Source organism: Diaphorina citri, unplaced genomic scaffold, assembly GCF_000475195.1.
Source record: "Diaphorina citri unplaced genomic scaffold, Diaci psyllid genome assembly version 1.1 scaffold376, whole genome shotgun sequence".
NCBI lineage: Eukaryota > Metazoa > Arthropoda > Insecta > Hemiptera > Psyllidae > Diaphorina > Diaphorina citri.
In genome coordinates this window covers 183,028-196,623 of record NW_007377811.1, presented here as the reverse complement: position 1 = coordinate 196,623, position 13,596 = coordinate 183,028, and the positions used below count along the sequence as shown (strand labels likewise).

Sequence of the window (13,596 nt, the reverse complement as noted above, 5' to 3'; positions counted from 1 at the left end):
ATCTCACTATTACAAACCTTGCCTTTCCCAACCCGGTACATAACCATAGCCTCCGTTTAACGCGGTGACTGCGGTCCACGCCGGTCAGCCCGCGAAATTTTTGAAAAATATAAAAGTGGTTGAATTGAATGAAGAGTGAAGACTGAAGTCAGTGAACATGAACAGTTAAGGTGAAGTGAAGAGAAGAATGAACTGTTTAATGAAGTGGTTCACGGTTCACTTTCGGTTTTTGACAACTTTTATTTTCATTAGATAAATTCCAACACGTGTTCTAAAGGTTGTTTAAAGGTTTGGAATTTTACCTGCATTAATAAAAATGATATTAATAAAAAAAACACATACATGCAACTTTTTGTAATTGCCACCCCCCCAAATCACACCTAAACACATGTAACTACTTGTTATGTGTTGTAGAGATACCTACCTTTTCATCAGTAAAATCACAAAATTTTCTTCCCTTTTTTAGGTACCTATCTACCTGATTATGGCAGGCAAGCATCCTGCACCAAACGATTCAATCAGTTGGGTTCCCAAATCCAAATGGAACACAGCTCTTCCAATTATCATTATTGTTATCACAATTCCACTGTCTATGTTGCTGTGGCTTGGAAACCTAGCATTCTCTTTCTTCAAGTCCGATGATAGTGTTCAGCACATAGGTTAGTAATACTACATTTTCCTCTTCATCAATGATTTCAAATCAAGCCTGTTTATCCCTATCATCAGTCCCGACCCAGTACACAAGTCGGACATCTTTTTTACTCTCTATTTCATTTTAGTATGCTACTAGAAGGTTAAAATTGAAACAGTACACAAGTTACCTACAGCCAAAAAATCCCTTACTTTATCCCATGAAAATATTCTAGCAGACTAGCACACAAAAAGAACTTTTGCAAATAATGAACTATCTATTAATGATAGGGTTAGGTAGCATGCAAAAGGAACTTCTACAAGTGATCAACTCTAGAGGAATAATAGGGTTAGGTAGCATGCAAAAAAAAAAACTTTCACAAATGATCAACTTTCTGGGGATGATAGGGTTAGGTAGAACGTGAAAAGAACTTTTACAAATGGTCAACTTTCTGCGAATCATAGGGTTAGGTAGTACACAACAAGATCTTTCACAAATGATCAACCTTTTGTGTGTTATTGTTTTTAGTATAGGGTTCGAAAACATACCTATAAAAAGGACTTAATAATTATTTGAGCGAAATTAGGAAAACAGGGGAATGTTTTTCCCCCATTAAATGTTCATAGTTCATATATAAATTATATATAAAAAAACATATTATATATATAAAAAATCCCTCAACCTATGAAAAATAAATAAAAAAGACCCAGCATGCAAGTCGGACATCTTTTTTTTTTTTTCATTTTAGTACGGTCCATAGACCCAAATCTCACTAGATACAGATTCGTATATTTCTCAAGAAATTTTTATTCGAAGCCCAAATGTTTATTTCCTTTTGAAATCCACGTCGAGTTTCATGTGAGTGGACCAAACAAAAAAAAAAAAAAAAAAAAAAAAAAAAAAAAAAACTAAACCCACAACATCCTACTTGGGTTTTTTTAAGAAAAGAAAGGCATTTTTTTTTTAAACTTCTTTGGTATTTATTTTATTTATTATAAAAATTATAAGCCGTGGAAGTTGAGACATTGCTCTGCTTTTTATAATGATTTGAGATGGTCCACAAGTTGGTCCACTTTTCTTCAAGAAAACAAGTTGGTCCACTTTTGAATAATAAACACATGGCTCTTTTGAATAATAAACACATGGCTGTGATAGCTCGGTACTTAAAAAAAAAAAAATAAATAAAAAATGAAGGAAATAATCAGAAACCGTAGAAAATGATGCTGAAACACATTACACACACCACCTTTTTTTCTAAGTCCCTACTAATAATCTTAACATAGTCCACTCTTACAATAGGTTGGTCTGGTCTGCTTTTATGAAGCTACATTATCAAAATTACATTAGGTAGATAGAGATAGTCCACTACTTTCTTTACAAAAGATAGTCCACTCTCCAAAATTTTGATTTTATCTTGGTCTACTCCATGTATCCCATTACTACAATGATCTTAACTGGATGGATTTTTGAAATCCAGAAGAAATCTGCATATGCTTCTTTTCCTATTCAAAATAATTAATCTACATACAGGGTGCGCCAGAAAAACACTGACAACAGCTCAGGATAGGTAAGTAGATCTCATAATTTCCAACAAGGTTCTGTGGGTCATTTTCCTAACTTCGGCTTTGTTTCAGAGAAACGTCAAAAAAAAAAAAAAAACTTCACGTCGTCATGTCTGATTTTTACGTTACGAAACACACAGTTTTTGTCTGAGGAAATTTTGGAGCAGAGGTCTCCATCTTTCAGGAAAACTTTATTCAAGGATCAGAATGAGACCTTTTTTGCCTTTTTAACTCACGTCCTTCCCGCAGAAATGACTACTTGACTACCTGTAAAACACTCTTGATGCTAGAAAACTACTGAGTACTGACCGTGTGTGAGTGACTTCGGATATCTGGAATGCTACGAATAACTTCATTAATCGTTAATGGAGCAGTTGCAAATGGGTAAAAATTATAAATAAATGGTCAATGCCCATGTAAAAAGTTGGGAAAAATCCAAATCCGAGGTCAAAACTCCGAAAAAATAAATGTAAAAAGTCGAAAATATAAATTTTATTTTCCGTTCCAATGAAAGAGTTCAAAGATTTGTGACGTCGGACTTCAGGCATTTGTTTTTTTCGTTCGCTAGGTAGCGCCAGTATGCAAGCACGCTGGCGGAGGAGCAGAAAGAAATGTGCAGAAACGTATGCGCACAAGCACATTAATGTGTTGCCTGCGAGGGAACTTTGCTCGGGACATTTAGATGTGACGTCATCGCCTACGGGAGCGTATGCCGTGACGTCAAAGTTCACGATTTACCGGTATTTTTTAATCGATTTATCTCAGGATCTAGAAGTCGTAGGAGAAAAAGAAAAATTCCGTTGGTCCTCATTTTTCCTGCTCTATGACTTTGAAACATCACCCAAGTAAGCGCAATTGATCTATTATTGGTGTGAAACCAGCCATAGATTATTATTCTTTTCTCTGTATTAAGTACGTTTGCTCCTGTTTTACGAGTGGTGGAGCGCACCAACTGTAGAGCTCTACCCGGGGTACTGGGTTCGAAAACCTATGTAGGTCTCTCGGACCATCTGAGAAACATAGGTATCAATATTTTTACGCCACTCACGCTCAGACTGTCTGACAGACCCAGGTCCTATAGATCACCGCTTCGGAACGCGTAAGACGAAGAAATCTTGAGACTTGAGACTCGGGTCTGAGAGAGACCCGGGTGTAAATCACACGTTCCGACTGTATGACAGACCGCGGTCTGTGAGATCTTGGTCTCAGACGGTCAGAGCGTGAATAGCGGGCATATCGTAAGATTGGGGATTTCCCTTGGATTACGTTATATCGAGATTTTTCTGTAGATTTATCACTAGAGCCTAGTGCTAGTGGCCCTAGTGTGACGTATATCGTATATGTCACACGCTGTATCTCGAGAACGGTAAGTGATATGAAAATGGTTCCAAAACAAAAAAAAATGTTTGTTTTTATTCGAGAAAAAAAGTAATTTTAGTCCTTAAATAAAGGCAAAAAAAAATCCTTCAACTTGAATCTATTTACTTATTTGACCCAGAGCCTGGGTCAGATCCAGGGGGGCCAAAATTTTTGAATGGAGACCCCCCCCCTTAATACTTTGACATAAGTTTTAGCTCAATCCGACAACCAGGGCCGGAGTTAGGCCCATTCAATTTTTACTTTCCTTATCCTATAGGAAGGAAACTAATGTAATCGGGTCAAATTTTCGATGGTCAGTTTTTAGCGCCAAAACACGTTTTGAGTTCCCTAGAGCCTAAATACAAAGTTTTAGCCATTGGTTCGTACGTCTGTCTGTCTGTCTGAAAACAAAATATTTCGAGAACGGTCAGAGCTAGAGACTTGAAATTTGGCATGCAGCTGTCAAATTTGACAAGGATGCGACACGAAACTTTTGGTTAATATCGGTGCAACGCTTGGCGGCATTTCGGCCGCTTTTTGCGGTTTTCGGTGTAATACAATAATGTCCTTCTGTCTGTAAACAAAATATCTCGAGAACGGTATGAGCTGAGACTTGAAATTTAGTATGTAGTCTACAAATGTGACAAGGATGCAATACAAAAGGTTTGGTTACTAGGTGCTGCGGTTGGCGGTATTTTGACCGCTCTTTGGCGGTTTTCGATCGTTTTCTGGCGGTTTTCAGCGATACTGACTAAACGGTTAGAGATATTGTAAAAGTTACAATAGAACAACCTACCAATAAGCATGATTCAGTAGGATAAGGAAAGTCGTGTGATGTTTACACGAGATTTTTAATACTAGTGATGGTTGACCCGTCCTTTGTACGGGATCAGCGCAGCATAACTTTGAACCGCCGCCATTTTGAATCAGGATGGAATGTGACAAATTTAAGAAGCCTATGTCACCCACAGTACTTTTCTTAACCACAAAAAATTTCCATCAAAATCGGTCAAGCTGTTCTCTTAAGAAAAACAACAAAAGCGTGGCTGTAGGTAACTTGCGTACCCACTATTTCAATTTTAACCTTCTAGTACTAAAATGAACAATTTGTTAACTCATCTTTAGCCGTTAAAAAAATATTAAGGGGTTCGAAGACTTTTCATTTCAAGCGCCCTGTATAACGCCAATTTTAAATTAAGTGATTTTCTTGCTAATGACTGAGTGAGTTCAGGCTCATGCTCATACCTAACACTAAATTATCTTGTTTCAGAAACCATTGCACCCACCAGATGGTTTGCTGCTACATTAATCCCCATTGTTATTGCTACATGGGGACTGAAGAGGAAAAGTCTGACACTGAGTGGAGCACTCCTTGGTAAATACCTATACTATACCTATGTATGTACTTGAGATGATCAATGTAAACACTAACTAATGACCAGCCGTCTACCTTGTAAGAACCCGCGACCTAGGGTTCGATTCCCGCCTAACATCCTTTAAGTCAATGGTTTAGATCAGAGGTTCCCAATCTCTGGTACGTAGTGGTACGCGAAGTGATTTCAAAAACTCATTAGCTAAATTTCAGCTTCCCATCTTTAGCCGTTCAAAAAATATTCAGGGGTCCCCGGACTTTTGAAACACTCAAAACGTGTTTTGGCACTAAAATCTGACTATCGAAAATTTGACCCGATTACATTACTTTCCTTCCTATAGGATAAGGAAAGTAAAAAAAATCACTCTGAGGCTTAGGTGTACAGGCAAACAGCCCTAAAAGTTGGGTTGACCTTATACGAATCTACAAAGTACCTATAATGTAGCTTTTTTAAAGTTTTAACATACATAGGATAAAGTCAGGTTAGGACAAAGCCAGTCGGTCCGAAAACGAACCTTATCTGTTTAGGAGGGTAGCGCATCTGCCTTGTAAGCGCTAGGCCGTGGGTTCGATTCCCACCCGGGGAAGATTTCATCATCAACAGATAAGGTTTGTTCTCGGAACGGCTGGCTTTCTCCTATTCTGTCTTTCTTCTCCTTTCCCTTTCGAGGCGATAGAACCTTAGCAGTTACAGTTCCCTCTATCAAACCTCTTCCTATTATTCCTATAGAAAAAAAAAATCTGTTGGGAACATCACACGACTTTCTATTACATTTGCGGAGCAAAAAAAATCGTTGACAAAGGGGAGTATCGAACCCGTAACATCTTAACTGTAAGTCATACATACGTAGAGACCATGGGCTAAAAATTTTGGAATCAGGGAACCCTAAAACGGATATTTCTACCCAAGCAAAAAAAATCGCTGACAAAGGGGAGTATCGAACCCGTAACATCTTAACTGTAAGTCATACATACGTAGAGACCATGGGCTAAAAATAATAATAATAAAAAAAAAACAGGGGACCCTAAAACGGATATTTCTACCCATTTTGGAGTATCGAACCCGTAACATCTTAACTGTAAGTCATACATACGTAGAGACCATGGGCTAAAAACAAAACACCTTTTCGGAATCAGGGAACCCTAAAACGGATATTTCTACCCTTTTCCCGATTTTGTGTAGCTTTAGTAATGGAAAGTAAAAATTAGGAAACTTGAAGTTGAAGATAGCTTACCTAGTGAGGAATTGTCAGCTGAAGAATGACTATTGTGTAGAGACAGCAGACAACTGCTGGCCGCTTGATAGGTTTTGCTGGCCTGACTGCTGGTCTTATTGTTGGTCAAATGTTCCTGAGCCACCAGATGAGCCAGCGTTCCCTGAAGAATAAAATATGTTAAACCATAAGTCCATTATGTAGTTTTTGATTAGGTATTTGTAAAATATTGTTGGTCAAATGTTCCTGAGCCACCAGATGAGCCAGCGTTCCCTGAAGAATAAAATATGTTAAACCATAAGTCCATTATGTGGTTTTTGATTAGGTATTTGTAAAATAACGACGTAAAGTGCGAAGTTGTTTTATAGCAGTGCTTCTAAAAATTGTCACCACCGCGGCATACTTATCTGATTTTGTACTTTAATATTTAGTTATTATTTTAAGATATGTGTCAATATTTTACTGTACAAATAAAGGCTATTACTATTTGTAAAATAACGACGTAAAGTGCGAAGTTGTTTTATAGCAGTGCTTCTAAAAATTGTCACCACCGCGGCACACTTCTCAAGACCACAATCTTTCCATGGCATTATTTCTGTGATGAAATTTTTGGCGGGGATTTGAGAAGTAGTGCCCCAGTAAGTATTCAAAATTTTCTGTAATAAACACACAAAATTATCTATATTAAGGACATGGAAGGAGCCCAGATATGGTGGGTCACCGCGGCACACTTCTCAAGACCACAATCTTTCCATGGCATTATTTCTGTGATGAAATTTTTGGCGGGGATTTGAGAAGTAGTGCCCTAGTAAGTATTCAAAATTTTCTGTAATAAACACACAAAGTTATCTATAAGGACATGGAAGGGGCCCAGATATTGTTTCTGGGCGTCCAAAGGGTTTAAGGCCCAATCCTTCCAATGATAAAGGAGGATAACGCCGCGCACCGACCCCAAACGTGTAAGATTGAGAAAAAGTGCAGTAAAATAAAAAATTATCATTTACAAATTTACAACTTAATTTATTAAAATATTTACAAAGAAAATTACATTTTTGTACAGTAACTTACGATTACGCCCCTATTGACGCCCAATGGAAGGTAAAACCCCGTCACCAAAAGTTTAAAGGTAGGTCCAAACATCGATATCATCGATCGACGAGGTGAATCTATATGTTGGCGAGGCAGTGTGGACGGTTCAGTCGACATCGATCGACGCGACGGCCGATCGACCATGTGTGGACACACCTTTCAGCAATTATACAGTGAGGTTCAATAAATAAATAATAAACTTTGAAAACGGGATCCCATGTCGAGTAGTAATTAATACTAAAATAAGAAGAAAACAGGTCTTCACTCAACTAAATAATTCCTTCATAATTATTTCGTCAAGTGAGCCCCATTTTCTTCTTATTTTATTAAATAAATACATAGTAGGCCAAATTACATTACTTTCCTTCCTATAGGATAGGGAAAGTAAAAACAAAACAGAAATTCGACTTCAACAATTTAATACCTTTTGAAGGTAGGTAGGTAGGTTTTTGATTTACCAAGGGCAACACAAAGCGAGTTACCATGAGGTCTTCCTGGGTCATTTCTTTTTCTTCTTATATTTGAGTCGATGTCCTACATTACTCGACCCATGGCCATGACTCCCACCACTACTACCTGAGGAATAAACAGAGAGAGAGAGAGAGAGAGAGGAGAGAGAGAGAGAGAGAGGGAGAGAGAGAGAGGTTAATCACTATTGAATTAATTGCAGAACTCTCTTCCTTGAGTTAGAGCTCCGTTCATGAGTTCTAAAGGAACCTTATAGGTACCTTACACAATCATTAGTAATGTCATTATTTCCAAGTAATGATGATGAAAAATCAGAAAATCCGGAATTCCATCATTAGTAATGACATTACTAATGATCATGTAAGGTACCTATCAGAGGCCCAAAATGGAATATTTTTTTAACTCTTTAGCCAAATTTCTTCAAAAACGAATCGTTTGGCGACCAAGTACCTCTGTGCGTACACAAAAATGGAATATTTTTTTAACTCTTTAGCCAAATTTCTTCAAAAACGAATCGTTTGGCGACCAAGTACCTCTGTGCGTACACAAAAAATCACTCTGATGCTTAGGTGTACAGGCAAACAGCCCTAAAAGTTGGGTTGACCTTATACGAAGCTACAAAGTACCTAATGTAGCTTTTTTAAAGTTTTGACATAGGATAAAGTCAGGATAGGACAAAGCCAGTCGGTCCGAAAACGAACCTTATCTGTTTAGGAGGGTCTGCCTTGTAAGCGCTAGGCCGTGGGTTCGATTCCCACCCGGGGAAGATTTTATCCTCAACAGATAAGGTTCGTTCTCGGAACGGCTGGCTTTCTCCTATTCTGTCTATCTTCTCCCTTCCCTTTCAAGACGATAGAACCTTGGCAGTTACAGTTCCCTCTATCAAACCTCTTCCTATTATTCCTATAGAAAAAAAAAATCTTGTGTGAACATCACACGACATTCTATTACATTGGCGGAACAAAAAAAATCTCCCTTCCCTTTCAAGACGATAGAACCTTGGCAGTTACAGTTCCCTCTATCAAACCTCTTCCTATTATTCCTATAGAAAAAAAAAAATCTTGTGTGAACATCACACGACATTCTATTACATTGGCGGAACAAAAAAAAATCGCTGACAAAGGGGAGTATCGAACCCGTAACATCTTAACTGTAAGTCATACATACGTAGAGACCATGGGCTAAAAACAAAACACCTTTTCGGAATCAGGGGACCCTGAAACGGATATTTCTACCCTTTTCCCGATTTTGTGTAGCTTTAGTAATGGAAAGTAAAAATTAGGAAACTTGAAGATAGCTTACCTAGTGAGGAATTGTCAGCTGAAGAATGACTATTGTGTAGAGACAGCAGACAACTGCTGGCCGCTTGATAGGTTTTGCTGGCCTGACTGCTGGTCTTATTATTGGTCAAATGTTCCTGAGCCACCAGATGAGCCAGCGTTCCCTGAAGAATGAAATATTTTAATCCATTAGTGCATAATGTAGTTTTTGATTAGGTATTATTTGTAAAATAACGAAATGTAAAATAACGGGGTTGTTATAGGGAATAATCACCGCTTCAGCCCTCCTTAGAATACATGGCCGGTTTAGTCCCATTTTATCATCTTTATTATTGCTATAAATTGTATGTTTGTTTTAACTAAATTACCTAGTTTTTAGATTAGATTAGATTATACTGTATTAATGTAAAATAGATGTATCCGGTAAAAAAAAAAAAAAAAACATTTCCATTCAGCTGTGCCGGGGGGGTTGATGGTCTCTCCCCAAGATTACTTGGCCCGCCCCGAACCGCAGTGAACCAATAGTTATGGGCACGGTCGTCTCACGTACACGGAAGCAAAGTAGGTGAGGCTCCGCCCCGCCAAGTCACGAAAGTGTTGACCGCGCTACTACGAGATATTATACGCGACAGGGGAAAAAAAAAGAAAACAAAAAAAAATGTAGCCGTTTTCAGGTAGTTGTAAGAGTAGCTCAATTTACTGACCTGAACTGTTAGCATAGACAGGGGAAAGCACATATGAACTGATCATAGTTATGCCGTACGTCCTGGGAATCGGTCTTCCTTGTATTTCTTACGACGTTCGTTCTCACTCGAAGTTGACTAAAGGGGGAAGGAAAAAACATGAAAATAGCACAATCTTGATTATGAACGTACTTAATAGGATAATATAGAGAAAGGAAAAAAGAAAAGGTGAGATTTTTCTTTTTTCTTTTGTTAATGTAATGTCAAATGCAGTTTGTGTTATATGTCTGAGCTTTGGTAGCTCACTACAGCATGTATGATATAGTTCAATATCGTCAATGAATCCTAAAATGCCATATGTTTACCTACTAGTGTCGTCACCGGTTGCTGATAGCGAACCATATTAATTTGTCATACTACTCATGTTCCGCACGAGCTGATGTAGCCCCGCAACAGCCAGTCACGGCAACAGTCATGCTTGACGATGGATTCGCATTTCTTGACCCTCCGGAAATGCTTGCAAGCACAGGTGTGCGCGTGGCAAGTGGACGCAGTGTACCACCTTACGCACCATGAGAGAGCTGACTTTTTTCTTTTGAAGAGGTTTGATAGAGGGAACCTTAGTAATTGCTAAGGTCTTATCCTCCAGGAATAGGCGAAGCCAGCCGTTTTGTCCGAGAACGAAACGCCATCGTATCGTTTTAGGCATAGAATTGCGCCGCCCCCGGGCTGGGGGATCGAAGCTGCTTAGGCTGGATAGAAATGGGAGAATATACCTTATTTATCCTGCCAGAATGAGGACTTAAAGTTACATTCACTCTCACAGTCCAAACAAGGTCATAAATTATAAGGTAAGTTTCACAAAACCCTGGCTTATAAGCGCTCGGTCAAGGGCTCGATTCCCGCCCCGGGCGAACTTTATCCTACAAAGATTAATTGTTTCGTTCTCGGGAACGGCTGGGGCTTTTCTCTATCCTGCCCTCCTTTCTCTCTTCGCTTTCAGACGATAAGACGTTAACAGTTTACAATACACCCCTATCAATCTGCTATGTTTGTCTTATAAAAAAAAAAAACTCACCTTCACAAATGGCAATCTCTCCCTCCAAATTCTTCACGAGAGCTTGCAAATCTTTCGGCGCAAACGTACTCTCACATTTCTTGCTCCCACTTTCTCCTCCGCCACTCTTCAGGCCCTTGCTTCCTCCACTAGACGGGGACTCGGCACTCTTGTTAGAGGAAGGACTGAGGGGGCCCTTGCTTGAAGACGAGGGAGAATGGGAGGAAGACTTGGACGTTTTCTCCCAGCCTTTCGGCAGAGCTCCCACTTCTAAACAAACCTGCGGGGGAGAAAAATGAAATTAAGGGACGTATTTATGAAGAAAATACTGGCTTTCAAGCTGCACTGACGTATTGCAAACATCCGATTGGACAAAATAGGTTTGATAGGGGACTGTAACTGCTAAGGTCGTATCATCCCGAAAACGAAGAGAGAACAGGATAGGAGAAAGCCAGCCGTTCCAAGAACGAACATTATCCCATCAGGATAAAATCCGCCCCGGGCGGGAATCGACCCCGCGGCCTAGCGCTTACAAGGCAGACGCGCTAACAACCAAGCTAACTAGGCTGGCACATTGCCACTCAAATGAGGAAAAAATCCATAAAATAATACCTACCTATGACTTTAACTTTTCTAGAGCTGTGGACACACATAGTCGACCGGCCATGGATCGATTTCGACTGAATCGGCGAGAATCGAACCCGCGGCCTAGCGCTTACAAGGCAGACGCGCTAACAACCAAGCTAACTAGGCTGGCACACTGCCACTCAAATTGGAAAAAAATCCATAAAATAATACCTATAACTTCAACTTTTCTAGAGCTGTGGACACACATAGGCGACCGGCCATGGATCGATTTCGACTGAGCCGTCCACACTGCCTTGAAAACATAGATTTTGCGATATCGATCGACGCCCCGGTCGACTATGTTGGAATACACCTTTAGATCTATAAATAAAATAACATGATGGCTACAACTTTTCTCACCTTTCTAATCGACCCATCCTTCTTGCTTCGTCCAGAGCTACTATTATTCGTTCCCATAGCAACCCGAATCACAACAAACTTCTTCATATCCCTCCCTCCCGGACTGGACATACCGGGTGACCCCACCACCCCGGCTCGCATACAGGGGGAATCATGCGCCGAGCTCAGCTCACTGGTACAACTGTCTTCGAGACTGGAAGTGCAACTCGTGAGAGGGGAAGTGGATGTGGTTTGGATGGTGAGGGGGGTGAAATAGTCTGTGGAGGTGGAGGGGAGAGGGGGGGCGGTGGAGGTGGATGGCTTGTCTGTGGAGGAGGGGAGAAGATTGATACAGTTAGAGAGTGAACGAAGGAGTTTTAACTTTTAGCTTGACAATTGTCACGCCACTGCCAGTTTCTGCTGACCTAACTAACTTCCTTCGGTCTAGAACCTAGAGGGTCCCAGGAGTTTTGGACGGAGAAGTAGCAGGTTGTTTGAAAGGTAGGATCCACGTATTCATTATTAAGGGCTAAACTTTCGGCCCAAGTCGCCCAAACTTTGCACAGAGGTTCTTTATAAAATGTAGATCCAAAGTCTCTTTGGGCCGAAGCTCGGGAAATGTACGGTTATTACACTTACCAAGATGAATATTGGAACAATTCAACAGAATCGAGAGGAGAGAGTGAGTTGCACAACTATTTGGTACCATTTGCTGGGCAAAGAATATATTGTTCACCACATTATCATTCTTCATATACATATGACTTTGGTCAATCACTTTCCGTCTTGAACGTCTCTCTTCAATCCATCGGAAGAGAAAGATAAACCCATACACAGGTGTATCGAGAGGTTTCTGAAGGTCGTAGAAGACAGCGCCGTCCGATTTCAATCGCATACTGTGTCAAATTCTGAAAGGACTTCAAGGTGTTGAAGCATACTTCGACGACATTATCATACATGGTTCTACACGAGAACATTGTCTTCAGAATCTAGTCGCTTGTCTACAGAAACTTACTCGATACAATCTAAAGGTCATAGATTTCATCTACTTGGACACCTTTCACACCAAAGTCTTCGAGAAGAAGGGTGAAAAGACCAGGATCACTCTCAAGCTCCAGCCAGCCTTCGGTGAGTCGGTTTATTTCAACAGGCATTTTGCACTGATTTAGTCTGAAAATGCAAGATTGAAAACAGTTGGAAATTTGATGGAAAACCATTGGAGTCGGTTAATTTCAACGGGCATTTTGCACTGATTTAGTCTGAAAATGCAAGATTGAAAACAGTTGGAAATTTGATGGAAAACCATTCAGGGTCAGGGGTGAAAGATCTAAGCAACTAGCTTTAGAAGCTGCCTGGATGATGGGTATCCACCTGAGTTGGATATGCATATTTCTACTTTCTACCTTTTAAAAAGGTACCTTACAGCTTACTCTACCTAGACAGATAGGTACCTACAGAATTTTTTACCTGGTCTTGGTAATGCTGTTATCCTTATCACATCATTTTCCTCTTGAATCTCAGATTATTGATTTTCAACTGTGCTTCTTCACTTGTCCAGCTTGTCCTCAAATCGATAACATTTTAACGAAAAACACTCCATTAAGTAATGTAATGAGCAGATAATTATGTCCCATACTCCCATAAATTATCTTCAACAATCAACTTTTTGAAAAAAAGAAATAAGAATAAGATAAGAACGCACTTTTCTTTTCAAAATTTCTGATTTTAGAACACCCTGTAATTCATGGAGGTTCATTCGAGTGAACTTATAAGCTGGGAGGTGAGAAAAAGTGAAGCCTACGTGCACTTTAGCAGTTCTTGATCTGACCACAATGGAGTGAGAGCAGCACCTTCACTATTCGGCAAAGTTCGATTTCGATCGGATATTTCCGGAAAAGCAATGCGCACCCTGTAA

At 39.7% G+C, this 13,596-nt stretch overlaps 1 protein-coding gene and 1 long non-coding RNA gene across 4 annotated transcripts; one reads left to right on the top strand and one right to left on the bottom strand.

The window, feature by feature from the left end:
- Positions 1-20: 20 nt before the first annotated feature.
- Positions 21-4,967, top strand: LOC103508193 (transmembrane protein 19-like). 3 transcript variants are annotated; one of them, XM_026822856.1, is made up of 3 exons: positions 21-170; positions 467-659; positions 4,823-4,967. In XM_026822856.1, exons 2-3 carry the CDS (start codon positions 485-487, stop codon positions 4,960-4,962), a joined length of 315 nt encoding a protein of 104 aa, XP_026678657.1. In that variant the 5' UTR covers positions 21-170; positions 467-484; the 3' UTR covers positions 4,963-4,967. The 3 variants fall into 3 exon arrangements, with proteins under 3 accessions (XP_026678657.1, XP_026678656.1, XP_026678655.1); XM_026822855.1 differs by having other exon boundaries at positions 87-277; XM_026822854.1 differs by having other exon boundaries at positions 103-288.
- Positions 4,968-12,711: 7,744 nt separating this feature from the next.
- Positions 12,712-13,377, bottom strand: LOC113466978. Its single transcript, XR_003391209.1, has 2 exons — positions 13,149-13,377; positions 12,712-12,851 (listed from the first exon to the last, which is right to left on the bottom strand). It is a non-coding gene; the product is annotated as an uncharacterized LOC113466978 (long non-coding RNA).
- Positions 13,378-13,596: the final 219 nt, after the last annotated feature.